At 46.6% G+C, this 16,037-nt stretch overlaps 1 protein-coding gene across 18 annotated transcripts in view; it reads right to left on the bottom strand.

Annotated features, from left to right (window-relative positions):
- Positions 1-16,037, bottom strand: part of ANK1 (ankyrin 1) — a 219,784-nt gene that overhangs the window by 27,767 nt on the left and 175,980 nt on the right. For 12 of the 18 annotated variants that reach the window (XM_043563226.1, XM_043563247.1, XM_043563271.1 and 9 more), the window contains 8 exons: positions 15,800-15,896; positions 15,317-15,545; positions 13,806-13,931; positions 13,567-13,686; positions 12,224-12,302; positions 11,870-11,944; positions 9,984-10,115; positions 9,020-9,166 (listed from right to left, as the gene is read on the bottom strand). In XM_043563226.1, coding sequence (XP_043419161.1) covers positions 9,020-9,166; positions 9,984-10,115; positions 11,870-11,944; positions 12,224-12,302; positions 13,567-13,686; positions 13,806-13,931; positions 15,317-15,545; positions 15,800-15,896 — 1,005 coding nt within the window. Of the gene's footprint in view, positions 1-6,654; positions 6,736-9,019; positions 9,167-9,983; positions 10,116-11,869; positions 11,945-12,223; positions 12,303-13,566; positions 13,687-13,805; positions 13,932-15,316; positions 15,546-15,799; positions 15,897-16,037 lie in introns of all 18 variants that reach the window. The other 6 variants (XM_043563175.1, XM_043563216.1, XM_043563165.1 and 3 more) reach the window with 1 other exon arrangement.

Genomic DNA, 16,037 nt, shown 5'->3' with positions numbered 1-16,037 from the left:
CTATTAGGGTCACCTATTTCTTTCTATGAGCTTTGATAACATATCTTTCAAAGATTTGTCAATTTCATCTATGCTTTCAGTTATTGGCATAAAACTGTCATAACCATCCCTTATCATCTTTTTACTATCTATAGAATTTGTAGTGACATGACCTCTCTTATTCCTGATATTGGTAATTTTTGTCTTCTCTTTTTCTTAACCAGTTTGGCTAAAGGTCTGTCAATTTTATCAATCTTTTCAAAGAACCAACGTTTGATTTTATTGATTTTCCCTAGTTTTTTGTTTGTTTTCTGTTTTCAGTTTCAGAGATATCTACTCTGACCTTTATTATTTCCTTTCTTCTGGTCATTTTGGGTTTAATTTGTTCTTCTCTTTCTAATGTCTTTTTTTTTTTTTAATTTTTTTTTCAACGTTTATTTATTTTTGGGACAGAGAGAGAGCATGAACGGGGAGGGGCAGAGAGAGAGGGAGACACAGAATCGGAAACAGGCTCCAGGCTCCGAGCCATCAGCCCAGAGCCTGACGCGGGGCTCGAACTCACGGACAGCGAGATCGTGACCTGGCTGAAGTCGGACGCTTAACCGACTGCGCCACCCAGGCGCCCCTCTTTCTAATGTCTTAAGGTAGAAGCTGAGGTCATTGATTTGAGAATGTTTCTCCTTTCTTTTGTGGACAGTTAGTGACATAAATTCCCCCCTAAGTACTGCCTTACTGGTGTAGGATAAGCCCTGACTGGTGGGTTTTGTTTCCTTTTTTTTTTTTTCCTTTTTATAATGCAAGTGTCTGACCTAAGCTTTGATTGCCTATATTTCCCCTTCAAAGATGGCTACCTCAAATAAACACATTGCCAACCACATGACTAGATAAAGGGCCAGGCCACCCTTCCCCACTGAATCTCCCTTGTTATGGAGACCTCAGTTGATTTCAATGACTGACCATTTGGGCCACTTGATTTTTCTTTTCTCATGCTTTAAATTCCCACTCTTATGTTTTAAATTTACCAATAAAGAGTGAGCCCATGAAACCCTAGGCCTCCACTTTCAACCCCCTAAATAGAGAACCCTAGCCCTGAGCTTGTTCTCTTCTCTCTTTTTTTCCCCTGACAACTGTGCTGTGTGGCCCTAAGTATGCTGTGTAATTTTCAGGTTCTGTAACTAATAAATTTTTTCCCCCTGAAGTTTCCTGGTGGTTATTGCTAACAGGTATCTTGCAGTCATAACAAGAACCACATGGGCCGGTCCAGCCACAATATTAGCTATTGATAGGCTGAGTCCAACACACAAGAACTGGAATCCTATAAATTTTGATACCTTGTGTTTTTCTTTACATTCATTTCAGAATATGTTCTAATTTCTCTTTTACTCTCTTGTTTGACCCATGAGTTATTTAGAAGTGTATTATTTGGTTTCCAAATATTTAAGATTTTCCAGATTTTTTGTTATTGTTTTCTAATTTAATTTCACTGTGGTCAGAGAACATGTTTTGTATACCTCAAATGCTTTTAAGTCTAAGACTTACTTTATGGTCTATAATATGGTCCATGTTAGTGTAAGTTCCAGATGCAACTGAAAAGAATATGCATGCTACTGTTATGGAGTGGAATATTTATAACTGTCAGCAATAAAGGTCATGCTGGATGGTAGTGTTTTTCAAATCTTCTATATGTTTACTGATTTTTCTACTTGTTCTATCAATTATTAAGACAGGGGTACTAAAGTCTCCATTATAACTGTGGTTTTGTCTACTTGTCATTGCAGTTTTCCCAGGTTTTGCTTCATGTATTTGAAAGCTATCTTACTAGGTACATAAGTATTTAGGATTGTTATGTGCTTGAACTACTTATGAAATTATTTTCTTCATCTCTGGTAATACTCTTTGTTCTAAAACCCACTTGTTTGATATTAATACAGCCATTCCAGTTGTCTTTTGATTAGTGTTAGCACAGTTTATCTTTTCTCATCCTTTTAAGGACTTTGTGTTTGAAGAGGATAGTTGAGATTTACCTATATATTCATTATGACTATCTATGCCTTCTCATTGGGGTATTCAGACCATTTACACTTAATGAGATTGTTAGTATGGTTAGGTTTAGGGGTGCCTGGGTGACTCAGTTGGTTATGCATCCAACTCTTGATTGTGGCTCAGGTTGTAATCTTGCGGTTCATGAGATCAAGCCCCATGTCGGGCTCTACACTGACAGTGTGGAGCCTGCTTGGGATTCTCTTTCTCCCCCTCTCTGCCCCTCCCTCACCTGTGTGCACATGTTCTCTCTCTCAAAATATATAAATAAACTTTATTTAAAAATGTGTTTAGGTTTAAATCTATTACTTGCTAATTTCTACTTTCTTTGTCCCATCTGTTCTTCTCTTTTTTCTTCCTTTATGTCTTTTGAATTAATTGAAATTTATTATGACTCCATCTGATCTACTTGGATGAATTATTAGGTACAATTCTTTGTTTTATTATTTAAATAGTTGCTTTAAGGCTTATAATATACATCCTTGACCTATCATAGTCTATTTTGAAGTGAAATTATACCACTTGGTATATAGTATTAGCACCTTACAATAGTACACTTCTATTTTTCCCCTCTTGACTTTTTGACTTTTGTACTATTGTTGTCATACATTTCACTTTCACATGTGTTATGAACCCAACATTATATCATTGTTATTTTTGTTTACACAGTTATCTTTTAAAGAGATTTCAATAATGAGGAAATAATGTAACTAATTAGAAAATTATGTATTTATCCTTGCAGTTAATGTTTTTGGCATTGTTAATTCCTTCTTGTAGATCCATATTTCTGTCTGATATCATTTTCCTTTGGCCTGAAAGACTTTTATTATTTTATTTATTTATTTGTTTATTTATTTTTAAAGTAGTCTTCATGTCCAGGGTGGAGCCCAATGTGGGGCTCAAACTCACAACCCTGAGCTCAAGACCGGAGTTAAGATCAAGAGCTGGATGGATGCTTAACTGACTGAGCCACCCACATGCCCCTATTGTTTCTTTTTTAATATTGCTTGAAGCATGGGTCTCCTGGGGATGAATTTGCTTTCATTTTTGAAAGCTACTTTTGCTAGGCGTAGAGTTATAGGTCAGAGATGCTCTTTAAAGATTTAGTCTACTTTAAAGATGTTGCTCCACTGTCTTTGCACTTGCATTGTTTCCAACAAGAAGTTTGATGTCATTCTTATCTTTTTAAAAAGTCTTTTTTACGTTTATTTATTGAGAGACAGAGTGCGAGCAGTGAAAGGGCAGAGAGAGAGGGAGGGAGAGAATCCCAAGCAGGCTCTAAGCCATCAGCATGAAGTCCAACACAGGTCTCAATCCCACAAACATGAGATCATGACCTGGGTCAAAATCAAGAGTCAGATGCTCAACTGACTGAGCCACCCAGGCACCACTGATGTCATCCTTATCTTTTGTTCTTTCATATGTCCCTTTTTCTTTGGCTGCTTTCAAGACTTTCTCTATCACTAGTTTCACCAATTTGCTTAAAATATGCCTTGGCATCATTGTGTCCATTTTTCTTGTACATGTGGTTCACTGAACTTCTTGGATTTGTGTAATCTTGGATTAGTTAGTTTTTGACAAATTTGGACATTTTTCAACCCTTATTTATTCAAATGTTTTTTCACCCATTCTCTGTTGGAAACTATTTCCACATATATAAGGCCACTTGAAAGTGTCCCATAGCTCACTGATGCTTTAAAATTTTTTTCTTGGGGCACTTGGGTGGCTCAGTTGGTTGAGCATCCAGCTTCGGCTCGGGTCATGATCTCATGGTTCGTGGGTTTGAGGTCCACATCGGGCTCTGTGCTGAAAGCTGAGAGCCCAGAGCTGCTTTGGATTCTGTGTCTCCCTCTCTGTCCGCCCCTCCCCTGCTCATGCTCTGTCTCTTTCTCTCAAAAATAAAGATTAAAAAAAATTCTTTTCTTTCTGTGTTTCATTTTGAAGAGTTTTTATTGCTATGTTGTCAGATTCCTTAATCTTTTCTTCTGTAATGTCAAATCTCATTCAGTGTATTTTTCATCCTACACATTATAGTTTCATCTCTAGAAGACTGGTTTGAATCTTTTAAAAATATTTTCTGTCTCTCCTTAACTTTTTGGACACCTTAAATACAGTTATAATAACTGTTTTAACATTCTTGTATGCTGTTTCAGTTTAGAGTTAGTGTCGATTGATTTTCTCTTTATTACGGGTCACACTTTCCTGTCTCTCTGTATGTCTGGTAATCTTTAACTGGATGTCAGACATTGTAAATTTTACCTTGGTGGGTGTTGGATATTTCTGTATTCCTATAAACATTCTTGAGCTTTGTTCTGTTATGCAGTTAAGTAACTTGGAAACAGTCTGATCCTTTTGAGGTTTGCTTTCAAGGTTGATTAGATAGGGCTGGAGCATTGATCAATGTAGGACTAGTTACTCTCCATTTCCAGGTAAGGCCCTTTTTTGTTTCCTATGCAATGTTTCTGAATGATCCATCTGACTGTCAGGAATAGCTGATTAATACTCAACCAAAACTTGCAGGGGACCCTCTCAAGAGCTCCAGGATTCTTCAAGCAGCTATGTTTTCTCTGGCACTGTATATATATCTTGGCAACTCTAGCTGCTCCTTTCTCTCTGGATTCTCAATGTCTCCTCAACTCAGGGAAGCTTCTTGGATTTCTCTGCCCTATGTCATGACCTAGAAACTAGCAATTACAGAGTTTCCCTCAATTATTTCCTAGGTCCCATAGATCACTGCCTTTTTTTTTACTGTGTCTAAAGTCTTGAAAACCATTATTTCCTATATTTGGCCCCCCCTTTTTTTTTTGGCTGTTTTAAGCAGGAGGGTATATTCAGTCCTTAATACCTCATTTTGGCCAGCAGTGGAATGCATCGTCTTTTTTAAAAATTCATTTAAGTAACCTCAGCACCCTCGGTGGGGCTTGAAATCATGACCCCGAGATCAAGAGTCACACACTCCACTGATTGAGCCAGCCAGGTACCCCAGAAGTGGAATGCATCTTAAATAGCCCCTCAAATAATAGCCAAGTGAGTATTCTGTAACTTTTGGGAATCTCAGTAAGACCTGATAAGGACCAGGAGAGGGTAGCTCTACTGGCCACAGAATACTGGAGGCTCATTCTTGGGTATCCTTTGGGACTTATCCTCCTTAAAACTTCCATGGTGGTCACTTCATGGAATGTCACACAAATGAAATGTGTCCACGAAGAAAATGCATGCACATCCGCTCCCAGGACTTCCTGACTTTTCTTTATTCTGGGGCCTCTCCTCTAGTAATAATGTTTAGGGTGTATGCCTTGCTTCTCCCTCTCAGTCTCCAGAGGACACCCACTGATCTATCCACATCCTCACAAGCTTGGATCTGAGACCATAGATGGTCATACTCAGTGCCAGTGGTGATTACTATTAAGTCAGAACAATGTTCATAAGGCCTGAGCACATCGTCATGAGGATTATCTCACAAGATCTGGGATGGATCAGACTATAATAAGGTCTGCTGTGTCCCCTAGTTGAATTTTAGAAGTGCCTGTCTTTCTCACAGTCACACATGGCTCTGCCACATGGGAGCCACCAGCCCACCCTTCAGTCTAGAGCTCTCCTCTCCAGAGTTGCATTTTGGGGAAATCAGGTAAGAGGCAACTATACATACTGCTTTGGGGCAGAGCACAGGCCAGCAGTTCCTCCCTAAGTCTCCATCTCAGGTTATCCTGCTGGGTCTCTGCTAACCAAGACATAATGATCACCCTCATAATTTAATGTTAGTAGCCAGCTAGACAAGGAGGGGCAGCCAACCTGGCCTCAGACAAAAGCCATACTCACTAGTTGTGATCAGGAGCTGACAGAAGTAAAACACATTTTCTTTCTAAGAAGACATTATTATGTGTCCAATTTATCAAACCAATGGACCTGACAAGTGTGGATGTGAGATGTCCATTTTTTTCCTTTTATATGAGAAATCTGATTTCTCTTTTAGAAACATCTTTTTCATTCATTCTTTCTTTCTTTCTTTTTTTTTTTTTTTTTTTTTTTTTTTTTTGCTTTATAGGCAATTTTTTTCTTTATGTATATTACCCAAGGGCCCAGGGCAGTTCCCTCTTGTGTAGGGGAAGAAAACTGGCCTTTGAACTTAAGCCCCCTTATGCTCTGACCAGGCCAGCCAGGTGTATATGGCAGGAAGAGTCAAGAAGGAAGGAAAACAGACCTCAAGTTTCTGTTTCCCTGACAGCACAGAGCACTCAAGCACTGTCCTTCATCCCCATGGCTTCATCAGGAGGCTCAGAGAAGCAGAGAAGCGAGGTCAGGTGCAGAGAAGGCCAGGTACAGCTGTGACGTCAGTGCAGAGGGCTGGGCAGGCACCCAGACAAGCCAGCATGGGCCCCTGCCCAGGAGAACACTGGAGGAACCATGGAAGGCTATTGCCTCCCTACCCTTCTACCTTTTGTCCCTCCTGCTCCTTCTTTCCAGGCCAGAACTGTCTTCCCAGGACAGAGAAGAGGGCAGGATAAACACATAGAAGCCATTTCTAGTGCCAGAAAAGGAAGAGTAGACCGAGCTAGGCATCTGCTAATGAGTGTCTGCTTGGGCCATGGTGGGGAGCATGCACGCAGGGCACACAGCCTGTGTTCATCAGCAGACCTGTTGGAGGGGGGTCTCTGAAGGGGTGACAGGGCCACACAGAGAAGCCAGGAAGCACAGAAGCATTCAGTTTGTGACGGTCTAAAAATCAACAAAGCAGGGAGAGGAATCCTTTGAAAACTTAAGTTACATTATGTTACTCTTTCCCTCCAGGGCCTCCAGTGGCTCTCCGGCTTGCTACCAGTAAACCCAATGTCCTTAGGGTAGCCTGTAAGAACTGGCCTCCTGTTGCCCTCTGACCTCTGCTCCTGCTCCCGCCCCCTGCTAGCACTTTAGATGCTTCCCTCACAAGTTATGCAGTTGCTTGACTCTCCAAACAGAAGGTAAGTTCCACGAGGGCAGGGCGTTAAGGGAGATTTGTGTGTGTGTGCTTGAGAACTGATTTATCTCCCCTGCCTAGACCAGCGCCTGGCCTGTGGTAGGTGCTCAAAAAGTACTTGCTAAATGAGCAGACCAACTAAAACAGAGCCCCTTCCACCTGTCACAGAGCATGTAGAGACCCAGTCAGTCCCACAGAGGGATTCTGAACTCTGGTTAGGCATTGGGCTCTCTAGGCCTGACTGGAGTTGTAAGTCCTGTGGCCAGTGGGAGATTCTTTTTTTTAACTGCAGTAAGAACACTTAACAGGGGATCCACCTTCTTAACGTATTTTTAATGCTCATAACTTCCTTGTTTAGACTCATGTAATTCTACGGGCCTGTGTCCTCTAGGTACATAACCGGGGCACAGAGAAACAAAAACTTGCAGATTTGACTTCATAGAAACAGCACTGGGAATATTAAGAAACCCAACCAAGTGATCAGATATCACAGAGAAAAGGAGACGCATTTTGTCACTTGGATTTCCTGAAGCTTTCAGCATTTCCTCAACTGCCCTCCCTTTCTCCCTCTGTGAAAGGGAGCTGGTCTACTCAGCAGTCCCCACAATGCTCCGGCCAGGTCCCCAAGGGACATGGGAGGGGACCACGGCCTTGAAGCCTTTATGCCAGGTCTGAAGAGTGAGAGACAACTCCTCAGGCACTCGCAGGCCCTCGTGCACGCGCACCCACACGCCCTTGCACACGGCCATGAGACTGGTGGGGAGGAAGGGCTAGAAGTCTTTCACGACATGCATCTGTGGAGGCGGACGGCTCCTGAACACCCGGCCGAGGTGGAGACAGTGGAGATAGGCAGTGCGAGAGAATGAGCGGACTAGAGGTCCAGGTGAGGTCAGAGGCAGAAGAGAAAGATGACAGGACGTGATCAACAGAGGAGCCCTGCACCCAGCATGTTTCAGGAGACACAGGACACGGGAGAGAGAAACGTGTAAGGGGCTTGGCATGCACAGGCCCCACCTGGCAAAAGGAGGCCCCCTGCCCAGACTGACCTAGAACTTACCAGCTCATGGCAGGTCCCCCCCACCGTGCCACGGGCACCTGCCCAGCATGCACGTGAGTGTGTGGCCAGGGATGGCCAGTAAACTAGCCGCTTGGGAAGCACAGACAGCACGATGTCACCGCCTAGGGTGACATATTTAGGCACCACAAGAAGAAAGTTCATAGACTTAAAATTGTTTCTTCAAGGTCTGTAAGGAATCTTGGGAATCTGATCTAACCTGCTGACTCTAAAGAAGAGGATTAGCTCCAAAGAGCGGGGCCTCTGCTGTTTCTGTGCCCAGTGGCTGGAGAGAGGGCAGGTGAGGGGGAAGGGGTGGGGGACCCCCAATCCCCTCTCCTTCATGCAGGTGGCTAATTTCACTGCTGCTGCAAGGACACTGGTGCACAGGAGGCTGCTGTGTGGGTACTGGGGGCAAAGGTCAGGGGCCTCCGGGCTTCCTCCCCTAGGGCCTGGTCACACTGGGGGTCTGTGCCATGCTGAAGCGCATTAAAAAGGATGAGAGGAAAGAGATGGGGTGAGAAAAAAGGGAGGGAGAGAAACAGAGAGACTAGACTCAAAGGAAAGAAGCCCACTTAGCCTCATAGGACTTCTAAAACACCTGCCAGCTTCACCACATCAGATCTTGGGCCAGAATCTCCATGCCCTTTGCTTCTCTACCACTGACTGTTTTACAGATGGGGACACAGGCCCCAAGAGGTGGGGCCACTGGTGGCACAGAACCATGTAGAGCCTCTGCAACATGCAGCGGTGACTCCAGCTCTTCCCTGGACTGCAGCAGGAGCCTGGAGCCTAGGGGAGCATCCGGGAGCCTCTCTGCACAGGAGTGCTCCCGTCTCTCTTGCTTGCCTCTGCTCTCAGCACCACCAGGAAGGGAGTTCGAGGAGACCAAACCTCCCACCAAAGGGAAAGATGGTTTCAGGAAGTGTCCTGTGCTAGTGCCTGGAAGGTGGCGCCCAGCGCAGCCCTACCTCCTTCCAGGAGACACTCACCATTCATCTGGGAGGGTGACGAAGAGTAGTCCCGGTCCCTGTGTCTCCGGTCGGGTTTCAGATTGCGGCTCTGTCTGCCAGAGCCCTCCAGCATGTTCACGATCTCACTCCGGTCAATGTTGCGCAGGGCTGCATACAGATTGTCCACTGCAGGAGGAGAAGGGAAGAAGGGGTGCTGGCCAAGGGGGTTCCAATCCTCATAGACAGTGTGGGAATGTTGTGGGGTGTAGAGAAGGGAGGGAAGTGGGGGATGATTTGTTTTCTCAGCACCCCTCCTTTGTCAGAATCAAAACTACCTGCCTCTGGGGTGTGGGAGGGAAGCTTTTGTTATCCTCTGACAGATCTTTTCCAAACCCTAAGGGTGGTCAACTGCAAAGCATGGGAAGACTGTTTTTTTCTAATCTGAGAGGAATTCTGCAAGAAATGAGAGTGAGGAGAAGAGGATACTGTCCTTTTGAGATCCTTGGTCCTCGCCAGTTGATTTGAGATCCAAATGCAGACACCCAATTTCCTCTTAGTGTTTCTGAGTATGGGAATTTAGTTGAGAAAGGGCTGAAAACAGGGTGATGGATCTTCCCTCCAGGTTGGAGGAAAAGATGTTCCTGCATCAGGCAGGATTTGCTCTGTTCTGAGAGGACAGTCCTCATTTGTTTGAGAAACTCAGTGAGAAGTCACACACCCTACACCTGTGCTGTCATCTCGTTCTGGTGTGGCTCTTGTCTTATTCGGGGGATGGGAAAAAGGCCAAGGCCAAGACCATCCTATCCTCTTATGATAGGACTCCCCGAGGACCCCAGGACCCTGACAGGTGTGTGTGTGAGGGGCAGAGAGACAGAGACAGCAAAAGGGATTGGCTCCAAGGCAAAGACAGCAACTGGAGCTGGAAGGCAGAAAGGCTCTGGTGAAGGGGAGGTCCTGCATGGGCTTTGGACAGAGGACGCTTCCTTAGCTTAACAGTACTGACTCTTTGCGTTTTTGCCTTCGCGGGTGACCCAGAGATTCAACAAGGCTGCACTCTGCTCCAGCAAGGAGTTGGGGTTTTCCACACGGATCCTGTTGATGTCTTCCACGCTGAACTGAAGCTCCCGAGCCAGCTCTGCAGGCAGAGAAGCAAGACTGGGTGTGAGCCCGCCTCTGGTCCCCCCAGCAGGTGCTGTGCCTTGCGTCTGGCAGGGAGTACCGGGAATCAAGGAACAGTGCCCCCTGGGTTTTGGTATTCCTTCTTACCAGGAAGCAACTAGGGGAACACAGACACCTACATCTTCCGACATCCAGAAAATAGGGCAGGGATAGGAATGCTTAAAAACTTGGTATTGAATGAACGAATGAAGGAATATCTTTCCTTTCTTTCGTCAATTCACATATTATTAGAGGACAAGGCTGAGCCTCTCAGCAAGGTTAACGCTTATGCAAGGTCATGGCACAAGCTAAGACCAGAGCCAGGAGCAGGCTGAGCCTGCGGACGCCCACTCCAGTGCCGTCTGTGCCACTAACTTTCCACCAGGAAGCAGTTATCATGGGAATGCTTTTCTGTATTTACGTTTCTTCAGGGAAAGGCACTAATTACATTTAAAATGAAAATATAAGCTCCCATCTAAATGCAAGGCAATAACACAGAATGTTAGCTTTCTCCCTCCCGTTATTATTATTTTTTTAATGTTTATTTATTTCTGAGACAGAGCATGAATGGGGGAGGGGCAGGAGAGAGGGAGACACAGAATCCGAAGCAGGCTCCAGGCTCAGAACTGTCAGCACAGAGCCTGACACAGGGCTCAAACCCGTGGACCATGAGGTCATGACCTGAGCTGAAGTCGGACGCTCAACCGACTGAGTCACCCAGGTGCCCCACCCTCTTATTATTTTTATTGTTATTTCTCACAGGTGCTTTGGAAGGGAGAACAGCCTCAGAGTCTAATTTCAAGGATGAGGAAGACCAGAGGGGACAGTGATGGTAAGGATCAGAATGCACAGGTACACACACACACACACTCCCCAAGAAGCAGCAGTAGGCATTCTGTTTTGGCTTAAGAACGAACAGCTCCTGAATTTCTGTTGTAAATTTTTGTCACAGAGCCTTTCAGCAAGCCTTATTGCTAAGGCTTCTGAGTTTCTCTGAAGTCCTCTCCACAGGGTGACTGAGTAAAGGCAGTCCATTCATATAAAAGCTAACATAACAAGGCGGGGGGGGGGTGGTTAAGTTATAGGTCCTGTGACTGAATAAAACGCATTTTGAGCTTTCACTTGTATTTTCCCACACACAGTGTCACTTCAGATGTGATCTACCCTTTTGTTGTGGGACTTCTGGTAGACCTCAGGTACAGCCAGAGGTTACAAGTGAACAATTTTGAGCCATCTCCTTTTCTTCCTTCCTTTCCTTCAACAGCCTTTCCTTCCTTTCCTTCCTCAGCCTTTGAGAAAGGGCAATGTGAGTACAGGGAGGAAGAGATAGGCAGTCATAGAGACAAAGTTTTTTGTTTCTGTGCTTATTTGTTGGCTGGTTTTCCAGGGCTCTGTCACTAATTAGAGCCACTCTATTCAGCTGGATCTCAATTTTCCCATCTGTAAAATGAGGTGAACCAGATCAATTCTAAGGTCTCTCGTAATTTCAAAAGTTAATTCTTTCTTATAAAGTAAACCCAGGCAGAAAAAAAAGAAAAACCGGGCAGGAATGGAGGAGGGTGGGAGCTTACTTTCCATGGGTATACCCAAAGGCACTGCTTGGGCAACAGACTTGCACAAGACAATCACACATCAGATGCACCGAGGACAGTAGGAAGAGGTAGAGGCAAGAAGCTGGAGGGGTACGTGTAGACTGGCAAGGTGCCTTTTGCCCCCAAGTCCCCGACTTACCCGCCCAGCTGAGGCCAAGGTGCTCTGATATAATAGCCATCTTCATATCTGCTCGGTCGGTCCCACTGAGAAAACCTTGGGAGAAGCATCGGGTTTCATTTAGCAGCCTTGGCAGGACACAGAATGGGCAGGTATGGGTAAATGACCTCAGATGGATGTTCTGGCCCCCGGCGGACCTCTGTATGCTGGCCTGCAAGCATTCCGTGGAGACCAGGGCCAAAGGCTCCGCATGCTGTGCTCATAACAAGCTAAGGAAATCACATCAACACAGAGCTCTTGCAGGAGTGAGGGGGAGTGATGTGACCCACAACCTCCTGGGAAGGCAGTGAGCACATATCACAAAGGGGTTCATACCCAGTGACGATTCGCTGAGAATGCTGTATCTCAGGGCCAGGGGAGTCAACGTCCTCTTCCTGTCATCAGCTCCGCTCCCCTGCAGAAGAAAGATGAGGAAAGGGTGCTTTGGGCTTGGGGTTACCCCCTTGGTGGGAAGGTGCTCGGAGCCCGGGGGCTATGGGGTGGGCATGACGCCAATCCCGGCCAACAGTAAGTAGGTCTGTGTCTCTGGAGCCGCAACACAAAGAGCAGATGTGTGCGAAGAGGTGGGGGTCCAGAGGGAGTGATGAGAGTCACACACTTTATCACTAATAGTAATGGCAAGCTCACGTGGCCTTTACCACATGACAGGCCCTGTTTGATGCACACAACAGCCCCTGGGCAGGTACAATTACTATTCCCATCTCATCCATGAGGACACTGAGGCCTAGAGGGGTTAAGTAACTTGCCCAAGGCAGCTCAGCTAATGAGTGGCGGAGCTGGGGTTTGAACTTAAAAACCAGTGTTTCTTTCTGGGTTCCTTTATACTCAAAAGACCTATTTTTGGCACCAGTCCGAGGCTTAGCACTCCAGCCCTACAGAGAAGCACCCAGATGCTAGCTCTGGGTGCAGGAAATCCTCTTTTGAAAGAGAAGTGCACTCATACTCTCCCCAGACAGTAAAGAGAAATCGAGCCACAACATATGGATGTAACCTTGCTTTCTCCCTAGTTGGGCACGGAAGGCTGACAATTACAACGATGGCAGCAGCCAAACGACACCAACAAGAACATGGAGACATATGATCCCTCCAAAGTCCCTTGCGCAGTGGTGACTCGGATGCTCTTACAGGTATGGATAAATCAACATACTTGGTCAAGACGCTTTTGCTGAGCTCAAAAATCTGGGTGTTTGCAGTGGCTGAGACACCAGGGCTCCCTTCTCTGAGGGCCTGGCACCCTGGGGAAGATAAGCAAGTATATGAAAAGGAGGCCTGAAAAAGCCTATCAAACAGCTGGGTCACCTTGAGCAATGTGACACCCAGTTCTAAGCCTCAGAGAGCCCAGACGAGGGGTACTCAGGTAGACATCTTTTGGGCTCCTTCTAGCCTTCAAGAAGGAACATCCTAGAGGGCTCAAGGCCCACAGTAAGAACATGCAGACCACTGTCTGACACTGGCATCTGGTCCTAGCTTTGCAGAAAGGGCCAGGGCACACTCTCCCTGCCAGGCCACCATCAACTGTCCAGAAGACGGCAAAGAGCCTTCAAAGGCTGCTTTGTGATGGTAAGAGGTCCTTGGGAAGCACGCGACCTTGCGTCTGTTTCGGGACCTCCTCAGGGAACCCCATCTCTGGTGAGGGTCCTCATCGGAGGGCAGCTCACCTTGGTACAGGGGGGCATGGTGATGTTCAGGTGACAGAGAATGTGCTGGGTGTCCTCATACTTCATCGCCTTGCGCAGAAATGACAAGGACCCTGCTGGTTCTCGACTGCTGTCCCTCACCTAAATTCAATCACACAAAAGCAAGATTCGGGGGGGTGCTGTTCCAGAGGCCACCAGGCTGGTTGGCTTAGAGACTTCTGCCTCCCAGAACCTTGTAGACCCAGAGGAGAGATTGGCACCTTTACAGGTATGGCCAAACGGTTCTCCCGAAACGACTGGAAGAGGAAACTCCGTTGCTGGGCAGCTTTTTTGACGGGCACCAGGTTCCCAAAGAGTTCCGCGAAAAGGGGCATTCCTTCCAAAACCTGTAGGAGAAAAGCAAATGTCATGTCCTGCCTTCAGCTTTGGTCATCTCTTTGCCAGATCATACTCATTCTACAGCATGAGACACAACCCGCCATTTGTTTTGAAAAAGGTTTTGTTCCCGGGGGCGCCTGGGTGGCGCAGTCGGTTAAGCGTCCGACTTCAGCCAGGTGACGATCTCACGGTCCGTGAGTTCGAGCCCCGCGTCAGGCTCTGGGCTGATGGCTCAGAGCCTGGAGCCTGTTTCCGATTCTGTGTCTCCCTCTCTCTCTGCCCCTCCCCCGTTCATGCTCTGTCTCTCTCTGTCCCAAAAATAAATAAACGTTGAAAAAGGTTTTGTTCCCAAGGCTGAAATGAGGGAGGCATGCTTCCTTACATCAGAGGAATTTTTTTAAATGTTTATTTATTTTTGAGAGAGAGAGAGAGAGAGAGAGAGAGGCAGAGCATGAGCGGGGGAGGGGCAGAGAGACACAGAATCCGAAGCAGGGTCCAGGCTCTGAGCTGTCAGCACAGAGCCCGACGTGGGGATTGAACTCATGGACTGAGAAATCATGACCTGACCCAAAGTTGGACACTCAACCAACTGAGCCACCCAGGTGCCCTCTTACTTCAGAGGATTTTACAACAAGCAGGAATCTTTACCTATCCCTGGGTGGCTGATCAGGGTTGCTATCAGAGTACTCTAGAACTCCACTGAAGTATCAAAATATGGCTTCCCCCCAAAAGCTGAATCTCTTTTCACACTTGTTCTGCAACGTTTAGTTTATGAGAAGTGTTAGAAGGACCATGTTATAGCATAATCTCACCCATTATTATAAGAATCCCTATTGTGTATATAATGCTTTCGACTGAGAAGTTATCATGACGCCATTTGATAAGTAAGGAAATTGAGGCCCAAAGAGAGTAAGTCCTTTGTCTAGTTTGTCCTTGAATCAGGATTAGGGGTAGGGCTCCATAGTTCCGGCCTTGTGCTTTTCCTTCTGGGCCCTCAGCCCCCAAGAAGGCTCAGAACAGACTCCAAGGCCAGACTTTTGGAAAGGTCCTGGCTTCTTACTTGTCTTAACATGATGAGTCTCCTAGGGTCAGTAATAGGTTCAAATCTAGTCCCTGTTCCTCACCTCATTTGTCCAGCCGCCCTCCCTGCCGCATCGGGGCGTCCCCAGAACCCTGGCATAGTGGGTTAAACTGTGGGCTCTGGTGTCAGACTACTTGGACAAATCTTTTCTCTACCCTCTACTTAGTCATGTGACCTTGGGCAGACTACTTAACCTCTCTCAGCCTCAGTGCCCACATCTGTAAACTGGGGATGATAAAAGCACACGCGGGTATGAGGATCAAGGGAGATGATGCTAGTCAAGCACTTTCACACTACGTCCAGCCACGGTACCTCTATGTCCCTGCTCCGAGCCACCTCAATGAAGTTCTCATGCTGCTCCAGGGTCTTGTCCACTTTATCGTCTGTCATGCAGTAGCAGCGCAGACGCCCTTCCCGGGGGTCATTCATCTTGGCAAAAATGACGAACTTGGCCATGTAGGGCACCGCAGTGAGCTCCTTGTACAGCAGGGTGGCGAAGTTCACAGCTTCAGCAGTGCGAGGACAGTCTGACAGCCAAAACCTAAAAAGAGAGGGCTGATTATAAGCACGTTTCTATGGGCCAGATGGAGCGCTTCATGTCTGTCCAAACAGAAGGAGCCCATAAGCCATGGGGATGGCTGCTCTAGAAAGCCTGGTGGTCAGGGTGGGGGCTTCTGTGTGGAAAGGGGAAACGGGGGGCCCTAAGCACGGGGTGGGCAGGTCAAGGCCTGGGGATAAGCCATGATCAGGGCAGCGCTGACCACTCGGTGCAGGGCCCGGGGTTTCTGGGCTCACCTGGCAGAGACGTTGGTGGTGAAGGCGGCACACTCGTTGGCATACACGAGCTTGGTCGTCCCCGTTATGTCTTCCCACTGGGCTTGGTCTGTTCCTCCTGCAACAGGAACACAGGAGGGCTGGGGGACAGTGTTCAGGTGGCACACACACGGCTTGCCGAGCTGCCAAGGGCTGAGCATGAAAGGGCGGAGATGGGCACATCTGTGTGGCCCTGAGCACATCTCTTCTCTCATGCCCT

This window comes from Prionailurus bengalensis, chromosome B1, assembly GCF_016509475.1.
Source record: "Prionailurus bengalensis isolate Pbe53 chromosome B1, Fcat_Pben_1.1_paternal_pri, whole genome shotgun sequence".
In the NCBI taxonomy this organism is placed as follows: domain Eukaryota; kingdom Metazoa; phylum Chordata; class Mammalia; order Carnivora; family Felidae; genus Prionailurus; species Prionailurus bengalensis.
The sequence above is the reverse complement of the archived record's forward strand: the minus strand, read 5'-3'. Positions and strand labels throughout refer to the sequence as shown.